This window comes from Schistocerca gregaria, chromosome X (genome assembly GCF_023897955.1).
Source record: "Schistocerca gregaria isolate iqSchGreg1 chromosome X, iqSchGreg1.2, whole genome shotgun sequence".
Classification (NCBI taxonomy): Eukaryota; Metazoa; Arthropoda; class Insecta; order Orthoptera; family Acrididae; genus Schistocerca; species Schistocerca gregaria.
Window position 1 is genome coordinate 327,790,234 of NC_064931.1, and position 17,905 is coordinate 327,808,138.

The 17,905-nt window shown below is 38.4% G+C and overlaps 1 protein-coding gene across 1 annotated transcript in view; it reads left to right on the top strand.

Annotated features, from left to right (window-relative positions):
- LOC126298052 (misshapen-like kinase 1) overlaps nt 1-17,905 on the top strand; it is a 1,491,768-nt gene that overhangs the window by 1,314,386 nt on the left and 159,477 nt on the right. The window contains exon 13 of the mRNA XM_049989371.1: nt 2,088-2,213. Within this exon, the coding sequence (XP_049845328.1) occupies nt 2,088-2,213 (126 nt within the window). The remainder of the gene's footprint in view (nt 1-2,087; nt 2,214-17,905) is intronic.

The following is a 17,905-nucleotide window of genomic DNA, read 5'->3' on the forward strand; positions in this document are numbered from 1 at the left end:
ATAGTTCACCGCATATCATTTGAGGAAAGGGCAAGCTGAGTTTTGCACAAGTCATGCATTCTAACATGGTACTAATTTGTGGACATAAGCTTCTCAGTCCAAAGCAAATTTATTATATTTGAACTTAGGATACATTCAAGAATTCTGCAGCAAACCAATGTTAAGGAGAATGGTCTGTAATATAGGAGGCCCATTCTTTTATCCTTCTTATATACTGGAGTCACCTGCACTCTCTTCCAGTTGCTTGTGACCTTGTGTTGGGCAAGAGATTCATGATAAATGCAAGCTAAGTAAGGAGCCAGTCAAGTATAGTACTCTTTGTAAAACCAAAGTAGGATTCTATCCAGACCTGGCAACTTATTTATTTTTAACTCTTTCAGTTGTTTCTCTATGCCAGGACTGCTTATTACTATGCAATCTATACATGAGTCTGTTTGATGTTCAAATGATGGTATGCTTGTATGGTTCTCCTGCCTGAATGATTTCTTAAATGTAAAATATAAAATTTCCATTTTCGTTTTGCCAGCTTCAACTGCTACAGCAAACTGGCCAGTGAATGACTGGATGGAAGCCTTAAGTCTGCTTAGCAATTTTACATGGGACCAGAATTTTCTCATGTTCTTGCCCAGATATTTTGGTAAGATATGATGGTGGTGGTTGTTGTGTTCTTCACGCATAGACCTCATCACAGTTGTGTGAATCTCTTCTAACCTTTATATGTCATCATTGGTGTGTTGGTGTGTTCTCTCTTGAACTGAGAGTGCAACAACCTTTGCTTCCTCAGCATTTTTTGAATTTAGTTGTTAAACCATAGAGAATCAGTTACTAAATTTTATCATGAAGGGGTCAGAATAAGAATGAAAGAGTGGAAAAATTTGTGTTTACAAAAATCAAATGAAAAATACTATTGCTTTACTGATTTAAAAAATTTGAAATCATGGCAAGGTGGAAAGAAGCATATTAAAGAATACCCAAATTTCTCACCTTTCCTGAATGGACATTTCTTATTCCAAAGAAAAGGAGGAAAGGGATACATTACAAGATGGAAAAAAGGATGAACTAGCTACATTATAGGTTGAAACAAAGCCTAATATGTGCAGATGTTAAAGGGTATGTTTTTGCCAGCATTTATTATTGTCTCTTCTTATACTAGCTTTCCCACAAACTTTGTTATCAATGGCCTAACTGTATTATTTACCACTTGATGTCTCCTATTTCTCCTCTAACTCCTCTTTTTTCAGTGCCAGGTTTTTCACAATTTTCATTGAATATGTTTCCTCTTTCTTCAGTGTCAGGCTTTTCACAATTTTCATTTCTATTGCATATTACAACTGCATAATTTTTAATTCTTTATTTTGAGTAACTCCAGTATTAATTTCTGTGTCACTAATTACAGTAAATTTATTAAATTGCAACAGTAAGCAATCTGCCCCAAATTTGATTGGCAGTACATAGTTCAATTCTGGTGTTGCTGTATACCCTCAAACCAGACTACATCTACATCTACATGTACATCTACATCTACATGACTACTCTGCAATTCACATTTAAGTGCTTGGCAGAGGGTTCATCGAACCACAATCATACTATCTCTCTACTATTCCACTCCCGAACAGCGAGCGGGAAAAACGAACACCTAAACCTTTCTGTTCGAGCTCTGATTTCTCTTATTTTATTTTGATGATCATTCCTACCTATGTAGGTTGGGCTCAACAAAATATTTTCGCATTCGGAAGAGAAAGTTGGTGACTGAAATTTCGTAAAAAGGTCTCGCCGCGACGAAAAACGTCTATGCTGTAATGACTTCCATCTCAACTAGTGTATCATATCTGCCACACTACCACCACCACCACAAAACAGAACTTTGTTCTTGATGAATATTGCCCTCCTTTACCACTGATTCTTTTTTTATGCCTTTTTAAGCTAAAACAGTGCTTCATAATTCATAATAAGTTGTTCAACACATATATATTAAAATTTTGTTGAAAATCAGAAAATAAAACATTTACTCTGGCAATAAAATATGTTTTGCACAAATTTAACTTTAAAACTCTCAGTGAGCATGTAGATGAATTGTCTTGTTTCAGCTGATGGTGCTTTGCTGCCATCTCCAACCCGAGAGAAACTGGAGCCAGTGGTACCTCGTCCAAAAGAAGAGGAAGCCCCAAACAAGAGTCCACAAAAATCCAGCCCAAAGTGTAGTCCCCGAGCAGGTAAGAATTTCAAAATCATCTTTTGAAGTAATAAATGTTACTATTAACAGCTAATTGGTTTCAAAATAGACTTTAAATTTAAAAGAGCTGAACAAGTGCAAATATGTATATGCATTCATAAGTGCTCCAAACTATAAGACTGTTCGTTGGCAACACAGTTGTGTGCGGGAGAGTATCGTTGTTGGACAATTCTAAAGCATTGCAGATACATTTGGAGAAAATTGACTCATGGTGTAATGAATGTTAGCTCTCTTTAACAGTAGATAGATGTAAGATAACAGCTCTAACAAAGAGAAAGAACCATATAGTATCTGATAACAAGATTAGTGGTAAACATCTTGAGCAAGTTACATTGTGTATTTAGGGGTAATACTAAGAAACAATATGAGATGGGACAAAATCACATAAGATCACTATTGGTGAAGGACAATGGAACACTTAGATTTATTAATCTTGTTCTAGTTTTTAGAGGCCTTAACAAGTAGGCATGATACCAGATTTCAGATAAATTCAGAGACATGCTGCTAGAATCATAACAGATCAGAAAAGCCCATCCAAAAGTGGAACAGAAATACTCAGGGGCCTGAAATGAGTAAAAGATTACATAGTTCTCGTGAAGGTCTATTGGGCTAATTTGGAGAACTAGTATTAGCAGAAGACTGTGAGAGCATTATGCTTCCGCCAGTATATATCTCATTTAGGGATAGATCATGGCCCATGATAGAGGCACATATACAGCCTTTTTATCCACTTAATACATGAATGGAATAAGAAAGAAAGCTCTTATTATTGCTAAACACATGAAAAGACGGGAGGATTTCTCACATTGAAGAAAAAACATCAGGGAATCAATTAGTAGAATCTAGTAATGAACGTCATGGTATTCTGTAAGCTGATGTAGCTATTGATATGCTTACTATAATGATAGTTCTGCTTGCATGATATTTGTTCAAATGAATTTGGCTTACATTAATTGTGTTGGTAATGTCATTTAATGGACATTTTGCACAGAAGATGTGAGTGCTATCAGTAATTCCAATCCCGGGAGCGGAAAGACTTACCTTAGGGGGAAAAAGGATAGGTATATACTCGCGCGCACACACACATACATGCATATCCATCCATACATACACAGACACAAGCGGACATATTTAAAGGCAAAGATATCATGGTCATGACTATCATTTTGCAGACCATGCCCTTTGGAAGAGTACTGTGCATTATGGCATGTATTTTATCATCAGTACTGATAGTTATGAAACTGTCATATAGAAAACCAAACAGTGATAGCATATTATCTTTTGCCTTTAAATATGTCCGCTTGTGTCTGTGTATGTATGGATGGATATGCATGTATGTGCGTGTGCGCGCGGGTATATACCTATCCTTTTTTCCCCCTAAGGTAAGTCTTTCCACTCCCGGGATTGGTATGACTCCTTATCCTCTCCCTTAAAACCCACATCCTTTCATCTTTCCTTTTCCTTCCCTCTTTCCTGACGAAGCAGCCGCCGGTTGCGAAAGCTCGAAATTCTGTGTGTGTGTTTGTGTGTTTTATTCATTGTGCCTATCTACCGGCGCTTTCCCGCTTGGTAAGTCTTGGAATCTTTGTTTTTAATATATTTTTCCCATGTGGAAGCCAAAATTTATACTTTCCATCTTCTGTGTACCTGCCACTATCTATGGTTACCTCTTAAATAGAAATAGAAAAGAAGTCTACTAATGAAGCTGCAGCTGAGTAAGTGATAAGAGATGTTGCTAGTATCACTAGGAAGTCAACATAGAGATGTCACCAACAGACAATATTCAGCTGAATGAGCAGCTGACAAATTAGCCATATGGGAATAAGAAAGTGGATTTGGATAACTTGATTAAATCAAAGGCACAATTGTAGAGAATGCCATGAAGTAGTAAATCGCAAAAGAGACGAACATAAGTCAATAAAATAGAAACAACAATACAGTTTACAGAACAATGAAATGTAATAACAGATGGAGTCATAAAAGGGAAAATAGATTAATGTCAAGAGGGGACAAAACTCACAGAAAGATGTCAAAGGTAATGCTAGTGCAGAGGTAAGGTAAAGCTAAATGAAACATGAGAGAAAAAGTAAAATAAGTGAGAAACAGCTCGAGGAAAAATGAGGCCATTGGCGTGGTAGCAACAAAAAATGCACTCACCTGGGTTTCTGGTGCTAGGAATAAGAATTATTTGGTGAACAGATATCATGGTCATGACTATCATTTTTCAGACCATGCCCTTTGGAAGAGTACTGTGCATTATGGCATGTATTTTATCATCAGTACTGATAGTTATGAAACTGTCATATAGAAAACCAAACAGTGATAGCATATTATCTAATATTTGGTATTGGTTGGTTAACTGCATCAGATTGCAGCAAAAATGATAGGGAATTAAACAATCATCAGTAAATGATCTAAATTTAGTATATTTCTCATTTCACCTCCATTGTTATGTGACATTGTTTCCATGATGCTCCTGTCAAGTACATCTGTTTGCTGAAACAGTATTGTTAGCTCATGAGGGCTGACAACAAACATTTCATGTACTTAAGCAGCACAGATAATCTTGCTGCCACCAGCCAGGCCATCCTGGAGTTTTGTGTAGTTTTCTCAGCACTGAAATGACTGCCAAAAAAACTTTCCAGTCAGACAGAGTGACACCACAAGGTGGGCAGGAAAGGAAGTCGTGATTTTATGTCATGTTGGCTAATAGATCATTGGAGATAAAGCATGTTCTCTGACTGTTCAGGGAGGAAGAAGTAATTTAGTGAAACCATGGAGTCCATAAATATGGATGTCTGTGTGAGAACTTGAATGTGACTCCTCCCTAATGTGACTCCAATATCTTAACTGTTGCACCATCTTGCCCAACCAGAGGCTCAGACTATTCTGTGACAATCTTGGATGCAAATTCCTTTACCTCTGCCACTGAATGGAGAATTGTAGGACCCCTCTTAATAGGACAGTTGTGCACTACATACAGAATGTGGCTATAAGGGTAGCAGAGTATGCATGACATGAAAATTTTGTTTGTAAGAGGAGAGAATTCCCACCAAAGGCCCAATAAATTATATTCTGATTTCAGAGAGGAATAGATATTAGTACCATGGGCTACAGAGAGTAAGATTCATCATGACAGACCAGAGAAAGGAAATGTTAATACAGTGCTAGTAACTGCAGGATCATCCATGAAAAGATCACAGAACTAGTCTTGCTTATAAATGATAGTAATGCTCACACAATAATACAGCCAGAAACCAACTGAAACCAGATGTTAATAGCAATAAAATTCTAAGTTCTGATTGGAATGTACATGGTGATCAAAAAGTCAGTATAAATTTGAAAACTGAATAAATCATGAAATAATGTAGATAGAGAGGTACAAACTGACACACATGCTTGGAATGACATGGGGTTTTATTAGAACCAAAAATATACAAATGTTCAAAAAATGTCCGACAGATGGCGCTTCATCTGATCAGAATAGCAATAATTAGCATAACAAAGTAAGAAAAAGCAAAGATGATTATCTTTGCAGGAAATGCTCAATATGTCCACCATCATTCCTCAACAATAGCTGTAGTCGAGGAATAATGTTGTGAACAGCACTGTAAAGCATGTCCAGACTTAGGGTGAGGCATTGGTATCGGATGTTGTCTTTCAGCATCCCTAGAGGTGTTGGTCAATCATGATACATTTGTGACTTCAGGTATACCCCAAAGCCAATAATCACACTGACTGAGGTCTGGGGACCTGGGAGGTCAAGCATGATGAAAGTGGCGGCTGAACACATGATAATCACCAAACAACATGCGCAAGAGATCTTACACGCGTCTAGGATCGTATGTCATTCCAAGCATGTGTGTCAATTTTTACCTCTCCATCTACATTATTCCTTGGTTTATTATTGAGTTTTCGAATTTATACCGATTTTTTGATCACCCGGTATATCACATGGAATGGCTTGACACTAGTGATGAAGGTATGTTTATAGTCATAAATACCACTCATATTCATCGAAGTTTCAGTCAGACATGTCTGGTCACCATTAGGAAGGATCAACACATTGTGCACCAAGTTCATTGCAACCCTTTCACATCTGTGCCTGCCACTCGAATGCAAGTTATGGACCCCCTGCAACATTCTGTGTCATCCCACACCACTGGTTGGGACTAGCAGCCGCTGGATGAGGAAGTTACTGTCCCATGCATAAGCTGCATAGGAAGCATGGCTTGCTGATGAATGGTGTCATATTGTGTTCAGCAATGAATCATGGTTTTGCCAATCCTGGATGACTATTGTCTGTAAGTAGAGTGGCAACCTAGGGTGAGATCCCATTCTTCCTATTTTTTGGTGAATCACAGCAGTGTTACTCATTGTCTCATGGTGTGGGGAGCCTTCAGGTATGAAGTCAGGTCATGGTTGGTAGTGATTGAGGGAACTCTGGGAACTCTGATGGCACAACCATACATTATAGATATCCTGAATCCTCATGCATTACATCTCATGAAACAGTGCCATGATGCAATTTTTCAACAAGACAGAGCTCATCTACTTTCCTTATACCTCCACCAACTGCCTGAAGGTCTCTTGTGGCCAGCAAGATCCCAAGACCTCTCCCTGATAGAACGTGTGTGAGAAAAACTCAGACATCAACTTTTCCCCAGTGCCATTATCAAGGACCAGTTACAACAGGTGTGGGCCAGATTACCTCAGGAGAGGATACAGCAGCTTTATGACAGCCATTCTAAGCAACTTAGCAGATCGGGTATAACGTGATACTGATAAGTGGGCTCCTACTGCCAAGATCTTCATAAATTTGACTCAATATTGTAATAACTGAAATTATGTCATATACCCATTCAAACTATTAAGTTTTATTGTATTTCTTCCTCACCTTCTGGTACTTCACTGTTTTTGTCGGGCAGTGTATATTTGTGAGACAGCTTGCAGTGGCCAAGTGTTTGTAGCTGCTTGGGTTGAATGTGTTCCTGTGTACTTTTGGTGTTTCACTTGATATGGCTCTGTATACCCATGTTATAGATAATGTTTTGATCCCATCAGTATGACAGCTGTATCCTGGAGGGATTAATCTGTCTGCAGCATGACCACTCTCCAATACACATGTCGACTACAGTGCAAGAGTGTTTTACTGAACAGAGTGAGATTTCTCTTCTTGACTGGTCTCCCTCTTCAACAGACTTCAGCCCCATTGAAAATATAGAGATGGAGATGAAATGAGTGAAAACTTGCATGACCCGCTGCCAAGGCTCTGTAATGCCCTTTGAATAACACCTAAGTTGGCAGGGAGGAGGTTGCAGAAAATGAGAGATTTAGTATTCATTTTGTAGACGTCTTTGGTCACAGGGTGCAGATGGTCATTGAAGTAGAAGACCTTTGGAAGAGAAATTAAATGGTAAAGAAATGACATACTGTGCCCTTTTGAGGACCAAAAAGACATATTAAGAACATTGAACTGTTTGTTCTACTAATTTCCTGTGTTCATTGTGCAGTTGCTTATCAGTCAGCCACTGAACTACAAAGTTGCTACGACACATGCTGTACTCAGTGCTGACTGGGGTGACATGCAGACTATCATTGCGGCTTTTTCTTCGCATGATATATGGCTTACAGGACATTTTCTCTCATTTTGTGTGTTTTCATCTATATTGTCCAATGGGTCCTTAAAAGCTTTTTACTGTAAGACTTCAGTTTTTGAGCATCTTTAGATCAGTCCAGTTATCCAATGTAATCAAGAACAGCTGTTCCTACCAGATTTGCCAATGCAGTCAGTCTCATAGTATTAACAGACACAAAAACACGAAAGGGCAAAAAAGAACAAGAATATATCAAGGAAGTGTTTCCAGCTCTCAGAGAACACATCAACATTTTGAATGTTAAAATAACTATCCACACCACCACACAATTTTTAGATGGATCAGAAAGTCTTCTTCATAAATTACTGAAGAAAATATTGTCATGCTGTAACCACAATCAAGTCCAGATGTGAAAGCAGAGTCACCAGTGAAGTACAACACTTACCACTGAAAGCATGTTTCTTGTGAATACCAATGTACAGATAGAACTGAACTCCTGGACAGAGAATGCTCTTTATACAGATATTGACTATTCCAGAATATGCTGACAATCCAAACATAAGAAATTTCAACAACCCTCCAGAAATGATAAATACTGAATAGCAAATAATTGCAATTTCAGATGCTCTTATTGGAGCCAAATTGAGCACCCTGGATCTAGATCTTGTCAGTAGTCCTCTGTACAGAAGCACTGGCAGATTCTTGTGTTGAGATGTGAACTTCACTATGATGAGCACTGAAAATAGCCCCTCCCATTAAAGCTCTGTGCTCACTGACTGGGTCTTCAGTTTCTTTGGATCAAGAATCCTCATCATTGATCTGAACCTCAGGACTGTAGCAGTGCTTAACACAGAGGACTTTGACGACATCTCTGTGCTTTTGTTTTCTTGATGATGTGTCATAATCCTTGGCTTCATATGCAATGCCTAACAAGCAATGGAGGATACAATACAGCCAAAAGTAACACTTTAGTAACTTTTCCAGTAGCCCCACTTTTTCCACAGGTGTAAAACTCCATACCATGGCTCCCAAGCTTCATCTCGCTGGATGCTGTTTCCCATTGTAGTGCACTCAGTCTGTCTCCTGGACATCCAAGTTTTGTTGAAAGCCACCTGTTTGATTTTTGTTCCTGGTGATAAGGTGTGTCACATAGTCATCCTGAGCATCATCTGGTTGAAACAAGATCAGTATGTCCATTGTCGTTTCAGCCATATGACACTGGAGCAGATAGAATGGTGTGAAACCTGTTGTGCCTTGCTTCATTGTGTTATATGCAAATGTCATGATGGATAGTATTGTTACCCATCTCTCTATTCAAGATCAATATACACCAAAAACCTATGTGCCAATGTCTTATTAAAGTGTTTTGTGAAGCCACTTGTCTGTGGGTGGTAGGCAGTTGTCATCCTGAGGGTGATGTTGCAATGCGAAATTGCCTCTGATACTAGTCCCAACTGGGAAACATTACCACAGTTGTAGATCATCACACAGGGTGCTCCATGCTTCAAAATGATGTCTTCTACAAAGAACCTTGCAATTTCAAGAGCTGACAGCCTAATGAGTGAGGTAGGTAGTGCAAACTATTGTCCATCCATTTCCATCTGTCGACTTTTGGAATGTCCTTAAGGCTGGTCAGACAGCATAGAGAGTGATGGTCCACCAGAATGGTGAAACTAGTATGACCAGAATCTGCTGGTATTTTTTCTCAGTTGTAGAATAGTTGATCTCAGCCTTGGAGAGTACTATGGGAGCATATGCTATCACTTTCCAGCACCCTCCTGAATCTGCATTAGGATTGCACCTATGCCATGACTGCCAGTGTTGGTGTGAGGTTTTGTCTCAGCATTTTTGTCATATGGTTCTGGAACTGGTAGAGATGTTAGGACCCACTTAAATACAATGAAAGATCTTTCTTATACTACATTCCAGGAAAATCTGGCCTCTCCCTACAGTATTTCTTGTAAGCTGTATTACAGAAGTCTTTTATGAATCGCAGGTAGTATTAGCACATCCCGAGGAAACTTCTCACATCATAAATGTGCTGAAAGGTTGGAAAATCTGTGACTGCTTATCTTGTCTGGATGGAGATGATCTGCCTACCATTTGCTACATGCTCGAAGATTTTTATTTCTTGAGTGGTGAAGAATCACATTTTTGGATTCAGGTGGTCTGAAAAAATTCAAAGTGATTGTTAGGTGGATTAGGTGTTCTTCATACCTTCAAAATTACAGTGTCATTCAGCTAGCAAAGATATATCCTCCATTTAAGGTGTCAAAGGTACAATCATTGTATTTCATATGCTTGAAGGTGGCTGGAGTGTTATGCAGTCCACACAGCATAACTTTGAACTCACAGAGAGTTGCAGGTTTTATGAAGGCAGTCTCTTTTCCAATCAGCCTTGCCAACTTCAGTTAGCCAGTAGCTTGTCTGCATGTCCATAAAGCATAAATGAGAAATACTTTTCTCCTTCCAAGCATTCCACAATGTGGGTAGACTTACGTTTTTGTATTTATTGGTAGCTGATGTAGAAATCCATTTCCTATCATTCTCCTTTATGAGGACTACAGCTGAGTATGAAGGAATCTCTGAATATTCAATGATCTCATCTTGCGACTTCTTCTCCACTTCCTTCCAAGTTGTGTGTCATTCTGACAGTGATATCCTATATGAGTTCTGGTTAATTGGTGGATCACCCCCAGTGCTGATACAGGGTTTTTCCATGGGCTGCTTGGTCTGCAAGCACTCTGCTTTGGATTTAAAAACATCAAAAAATTGGTTCAGAACATCTGATACTCAGTTACATTATTCCACAATCAGGCCAAATCTTATTGATAGTTCGATAGCTGGTTCCTCCACTGCATTGTCCATAGAAGTAGCAGACCACACTTCTTTGTTGTGGAACTACAGTGTCTTTCTTTGACTCCTTTGGCTGTTCCTATGGACATATCTTTAGGAAAGAGCTGTGGTTGCTCATGACAATTAGTGATCTAAAGTTCTTCTTGACCACCTGCAGTACTTATGATCATTGAAGACAAGTAGATTTTTATGATCCTGAGTAGATTTTTGCAGTCAACAAGAGCTTCACTGTTTAATTGAGCACCTGGATTGAGGACAGGGACTTGTATCATTGATGATGGCATGCCAATGCCATCTTCAATGGCAAACAACTGCCCAGACCATTCTTTGTTATGTATGCTTTTTGGAGTAGCTTTGTAAATATGTAACTCTGATCTTCCACGGTCTCTGAGTGCTTGTGATACTTGCAAGATGTCCCATCTGAGGAAAACAGTAAGACTACATTCTGTTAAAATGAAAATTTTGAATGTCTGTGTTCTGTCAGTCATAGGTGTACTGGCAACATTTGCTGCTGTTGGTTGGATGTGTGTCTCATTTGTGACTTTCTGCACAGTCACTTTCATATCACAGAACTTAGTCTTCTTTAGCTTGACACAGTAAATATTTGGTACCATAGGAAAAATGCCCTTGATTCATCTAATGTTCAAACAAGTTGGTGAATTCAAATGCTAGGCAAGCAGCTGGTATCTCTGCAGAATGATGGGGAAAGACTAGAGCATATTGGGGAGTGACCTCATCCAGGGTACAATGATGGACTTTGTTCCACATGTTGACTATAATCATCTGCAGTTGACTGGCATGAATAAAACGGTTGTGATGGTTCACATCTGGTGACATAGTAGTTGTGGAACACTCATCTTCCTTCTCTGCAGTAGCATACATTGTGTCTGGGTTGTCCACATTGAAAACGTACCAGCTTGTTTCTTTTGTACCTCAGATGTCTGTTCTTCTGTGGGCCATAACTTGGTGGAGGAATTGGTGTGCCTACAATGCTCAATGCTTAGTTTTTGTTTGAGGGCTGCAGCGTAAGTCCAAGTTGGCTGAGCCCATTTTTCTTGTGTGTCTGAGGTGTGGTGGAAATTGGCGCTAAAGAACGATGCCCATTTTCTTCACGATTTTCTATTACCTACTGATCTGTGGGATCTGACAGTTCTGGCTGCCATAAACTGTTGCATCTTTTCTCTTACCACCTAGATTATGAGAGAGATGTGGTTATGGTGGTTTCCACAACTGGCAACATTACCACATTCAAGAGTCAGTAATATTTATTTTGTCTGACTCTTCTCTGTTCCATTTCCTTGATAAACTAGCACCAATCAATGAATTCCTCTGTCATTGTGATATCACTTATCATAAGAGATTGATACATGTATTCTGTGATTCCTTTCATCAAGTGTGAGATGTTGTCAGCTTCTGTCATTTTCAGAAACATGATGTGGCATAGGACCAAAACAGTCTTTAATTGAGACTGTTTTCTTTCCTCAGACTGTTATACTCTGTTCTTCAATTGCTTTTCTGTTAAGCAAACTAGCAGCTTACTGCTGGGCTGTGCCATCCAAGTAAAAATACACATTTGACAAACGCATCACGACATCCCACTTGTTGTATTCAATGACCCAGGTGATTGCTTTTAGCGAGTTTGTATGCTACTAACCAGCATCTCTGGAAAACACTAAAAGATGTTTGACATAAACCTGACCTGTTGCTGTTTTGGAATGCACTGGTTTCATGAACATATAGACCTTGGGAATGATATACTGCTTGTATTCTGATGCCTGTCTGTGTCAGCAATGAGTTTTATTTTGCCTAATTGGAGCCACAATGATGCAGATGGTTAAAAGTACCTGCTATTTCTACCAAACAATGTCATGTTCTAAATAAAATCAAGTATGAAACCAAAGGCAGGGTCATTAATGAAGTACAATACTTAGCATTGAAAACATATTTATTATGAAGACCAGCTTACAGACAGAACTGAGCTGCTGGATGGAAAGTGCTACATTTATAAGAACATGAGATATTCCAGAATGTACAAACATTTTAAACATAACAAATTTTGAGTACCTTCCAGAAATGATAAAAACTAAATAACAAATAATTACAGGTGCTCAGGTTTTAACTGGTTACCTGCAGCATGTCAGATGCAATACTAATCACTAGGCCACACTGCATGCAGTACAGCTTGCAGCAGTATTGCTGCAACACTAAAACTTCTAAGAAGATGGATTTATGTCCTACAAACACATAAAGGAGACATTGAGCCTGTTCACCCATGCAGTTTCCTCATGATGATATGAGGAATGTTTGTTCTATCAGGGAACCACATTCTTTGATAGGAGAGCAGACTGCACTTTTTGTCATGTGTTGTGAGAAAACAAAAAACAACTTTAGAAGTGGTACATATCATCTTGTAAAGAGGATTCCTAAGTACATAAAAACCTATCTTTATTGTTACAGTATTTTAAGGGAAGTAGTCTCAGTATTGTAGTCTGGAAAATCCTCATCTTTTGGGAAGAGAATGATGATAACTGTTTTCACCATAAAGCCAATTTTGAAAATTTGCTCAAGTTTTTAGGACAGACACTGATAAAAGAGCATGCAAAATAATGCTTGCCTCTAGTTTCAGTGTCAGGAAACTGATGACCTTAGCTATTTGGTGTCCTGAAACACTTACTCAACATCAGAATCAGGTAGTATTATAAAGCACTAAAAACAAAGCATTTCACATTAAGATCTAGAAGCTAGTTCTTCATAATGACAGTACTTCAGTAAGTACAGTAATTTGTGGTTACTCTTTAGCTGTGCTAGGCTACAAAGTTCTTGAACATCTTCATTAAGAAGGTCTGCCTGATGAAATAGCAATTTTATGCAGATTAAAACCATTAGTATGCATGGGCTTGTAAACATATTTAGTTTTTGGAAGAAACTAGAAAAAATTGGAAGGATGAGTGATGTGGAAGCATGAAGAGATACTTTCAAACCAAGAGAAGCAAAGCTAAAAAAATAAAAGAGGCTTCATGTCAAAACTCGCTTCTGTTGTGTTATTATAGATAATTTTGTGACTCATCTTTACAGCAGGCATGATAGCCAACCTTTATTCTCTTGTGATGATTCTGTAACAGCAATGGATACCCTGCATGTATACCACAAAAGTTTGAACATTGTGAGCTCCCTGTGTCACAGTTGAATGTGCAGTCACCTATGCAGCACCACAGTGCACTTGACTCATCTCAGAGACACCTTCCAGCTACTTCTCTACATAGTCGCCACTCCTACTTGGACATTAGTTGTAGCGTGGTACCAACTTTCCAATACCCTCATCATAGAAGGCAGTTGCAAGTGATTTCTGCCAATCCCCAGTGCTGGTCTGCAGCTCATTATCTGTGCCAGAATGCTGTCTTCATAGCCAGTGCCTCATGTGAATGAAGGGCTTTAAAAATGGTAGCCAAGTCCAAGCCATATGGTGGGTGATTAAACACTTCCCTTCTAAAACACTGCAGGAGGATTTCTTTGCCCCTGCAGTATGTGGCTGATATTTGTCATGAAGAGGGGAACACATGCCAGTTACATTATGTGTGCTACATGAACTCAGATGAAGCCCCCTCAATAGGACTTGACACTTTGCAGGAGACAATATTTTCTCACCCTCAGCTTTTCACACATTTGTTAGAATAGCTCCATACTTAGCAATACTACAAAGTCACTCACTTAACATGACATCTGTACCTAAAGACTGGAAATTTGCATAGGTCACACCAACACTCAAGAAAGGAAATAGGAATAATCTTATTAATTACTGACCTATACCGCAGATGTTGCTTAGCAGTAGGATTTTGGAACATGTACTGTATTTGAATAGTATAAATTACTTGAGGAAAATAATCTTTTGACACAAAGTCAACACAGATTCAGAAAATATTGTTCTTTCGAAAAACAATTAACTCTTTATTTACATGAAGTTAAGAGTGCTAGCAACAGGGGATCTCAGATTCATTCCACATTCTAGATTTCCAGATCATTTTGACACTATAGAGAATGTCACATATATGACAAGTGAGTTGGGGTGGCAACCATTAAAACAAAGCCATTTTTCATTGTGGAGAAATCCTTTCATGAAATTTCAATCATGAACTTTCTCCTCTGAACACAAAAATATTTTATTGATGCCAACCTACAGAGGAGAAAATGACCATCATAACAAAGTAAAAGAAATCAGAGCATGTAAGGAAATATTTAAGTGCTCATTTTTACCATATGTTGTTCAAGAATTAAATGGTAGTTAATGGATTCAAAGTTGCACAAATATCCAGTAAGATGTTGATAAGGTTTCAAAACTGTGCAAATATCACTTTAAATGCTGAAAAAGATAAAATTGTGCACAGCACAAAAACTCAAAACATAGCATCCTATGACTTCAGTATCACTGAATCACAACTGGAATGTGGTAACTACTAGAAATACTTGGGTGTAACAGTTTTGGGGATATAAAATAGAATTTTCACAGAGACACAGTTATAGGTAAAGCAGATGGCAGATTTCAGTTCATTTGTCAGTCTTCTAGGGGACTGTTTACAATACATGTAAGACACATCCTAGAATATTGCTTAGTGTGTGAGGCCCTTACCAGACAGGACTAACAGTAGATATTGAACAGATACAAAAGGAGGGCAGCATGATTCATGTGAGAAAGTCAATGGGAATGCTTAAAACAAAACCTAGACTGGCAGATATGTGAAAATAGATAACAAAACTAGTCTGTTATAATCACTTTTATATGTTGAGGAGACAGTATTAAGTGACAAATTTAGGAATAAACTGTAGCTCCTTTGTACTGTTACCATAGAAACTGAAAAGACAAGATTACATTGATTACAGCATGCAGCAAGGCATTTAAGCAGTTGTGCTTCCCATGCTCCATACATGAAATAAATGGGAAGAAACCATAATATTTGGTACAATCTGAAGTACCCTCTGCCACACACTTCACAGATGTTCACAGAGTGTGGATGTAGATGTAGATTTCATGCAGTTTTTTATCAAATTTGATGTCTTGTGTGAATAATACATACTGGTACTGTGAAGGTTTTTTTTTCCTTTTTTCATTTTCACGATTTTATTTAAGTAACTGTTCAAATAGAAAATTCCATTTCCAGCAGATCTTGCTTTATGAATCCAGTGTATAAGCTCAATGATAGCCACCAAAAAGGCAATGTTCTCACCTTCTGACACAGCTGTGTTTTTGTAGCAATCTTGATGCTTCTAAGAGACAATCTCAATGACAAATTTGTGATTCTCTGTTATACTGAGCATTATGTTGTAAAATATACTTGTCTCAAGGCAGTTCCTAAAGTAGCTGCTGTCCAGCTTTTGTTTCAGCTGGTGAAACACTCACTCCCTTCCTTGACCATCTGCATCATAAAAGTCTGTATGTCCTGCTTCAGAGTGGTGTTTTAGGCATTTTTACATGTTCATTGTGTGCTCATAAGTGGAAATTGTGACATGACAGGATTCACAGACATACTATAAACACAGTGCAACACATCCATACAAAGCCTTATTGGATTTTCACTCTGGTTTTAATTTCACGACCAATCAGACCTTGAAGAGAAAAATATCCCTTATGTATAATTTACCTTTTATTCATTAAAAACAAAGATTCCAAGACTTACCAAGCGGGAAAGCGCCAGCAGACAGGCACATGAACAAAACACACAAACACACACACACAGAATTACTAGCTTTCACAACCGATGGTTGCTTCTTCAGGAAGGAGAGGGAAAGACGAAAGGATGTGGGTTTTAAGGGGGAGGGTAAGGAGTCATTCCAATCCCGGGAGCGGAAAGACTTCCCTTAGGGGAAAAAAATGGACAGGTGTACACTCGCGCACACACACACACACACACACACACACACACATACATATCCATCCGCACATACACAGACACAAGCAGACATATTTAAAGGCAAAGAGTAAGGGCAGAGATGCCAGTCGAGGCGGAAGTACAGAGGCAAAGAAGTTGTTGAAAGACAGGTGACTTGGTAAGTCTTGGTATCTTTGTTTTTAATATATTTTTCCCATGTGGAAGTTTCTTTCTATTTTATTTACCTTTTATTCACAATCATGTAGCATATGTTTTCGAAATGTTCTTTGCATAGTACCTGGTTGTGTGATGCTACATGTTAAATGTTTTTTTTAATAATTTTAATAAATAATAATAATAATTATTATTATTATTTTAATAAACACTAATGAGTACTGCTGATGGTTAAGATCACTGGTTAGTTTCCAGAATTTTAGGATCTAACAAAACTATTTTCAGACTGATAGCTTAAAAAAATAATCACTGGTAACATACTTCAGACATAAATTGCATACATTATTTTCTGGTACATAACAATTAGAGCAATTTTGCCCTTAGATCAGATGGACTCTTAAAAATTGTTGTAAACATACAGGGCAAAGAAAAATTGCACACTTGGACTTTGCAGCACAATTCCTCACATACTAGCAATACTAAAATGTCACTCACAAAATTTTGTCCTGCACATATTTCTGGCAGAAAATAGATGTTAAAGACTGGCAATCTGGTAACACTGTAGTCATGTACTATAACTACCCTGTCAGGATACAGGAGTAATGCTGTGCAGTTGTTGCAGCAGATAGCTTTTTGGGTTAGTATGCAGGAGGTCAAGGGTTCAGGTTTGTGGCAAGGCATATTTGTTTTTATTCACTAAATGCAGGCTGTGTGGTACAGTATGTGAACACAGGAATGAAAGTACAATCATTTTCACTGCTCAGCCTTTAAAGATGCCTTTCCATGTCATGGATGCAAATTGTTTCACACCACTGCAACTATTAGATATCAAACCCGTTTTCTGTAACCCCCACTCCCCAGTGGTCCCATTGATTAGTACCAATTATTATTCATGCTGTTTTGGTTGGCAGGAGAGCCAACACCGTATTACTAAAGGAGGCCGAAATGCACGCGTTTTAGCTCACGCAGACTGGCGTGAGGTCTGGAACAGGACAAGGAAATTAGAATTTAGAAAAATGGACGTAGCTGGTGGAATACTTAACTTTAATCCATTAATGGTGAACATTGGTCTTGGCGGTACATGATTCAATATCAGTAACAACTAATAATGGCGCCTTGCTAGGTCATAGCAAATAACGTAGCTGAAGGCTATGCTACCTATCGTCTCAGCAAATGAGAGCATA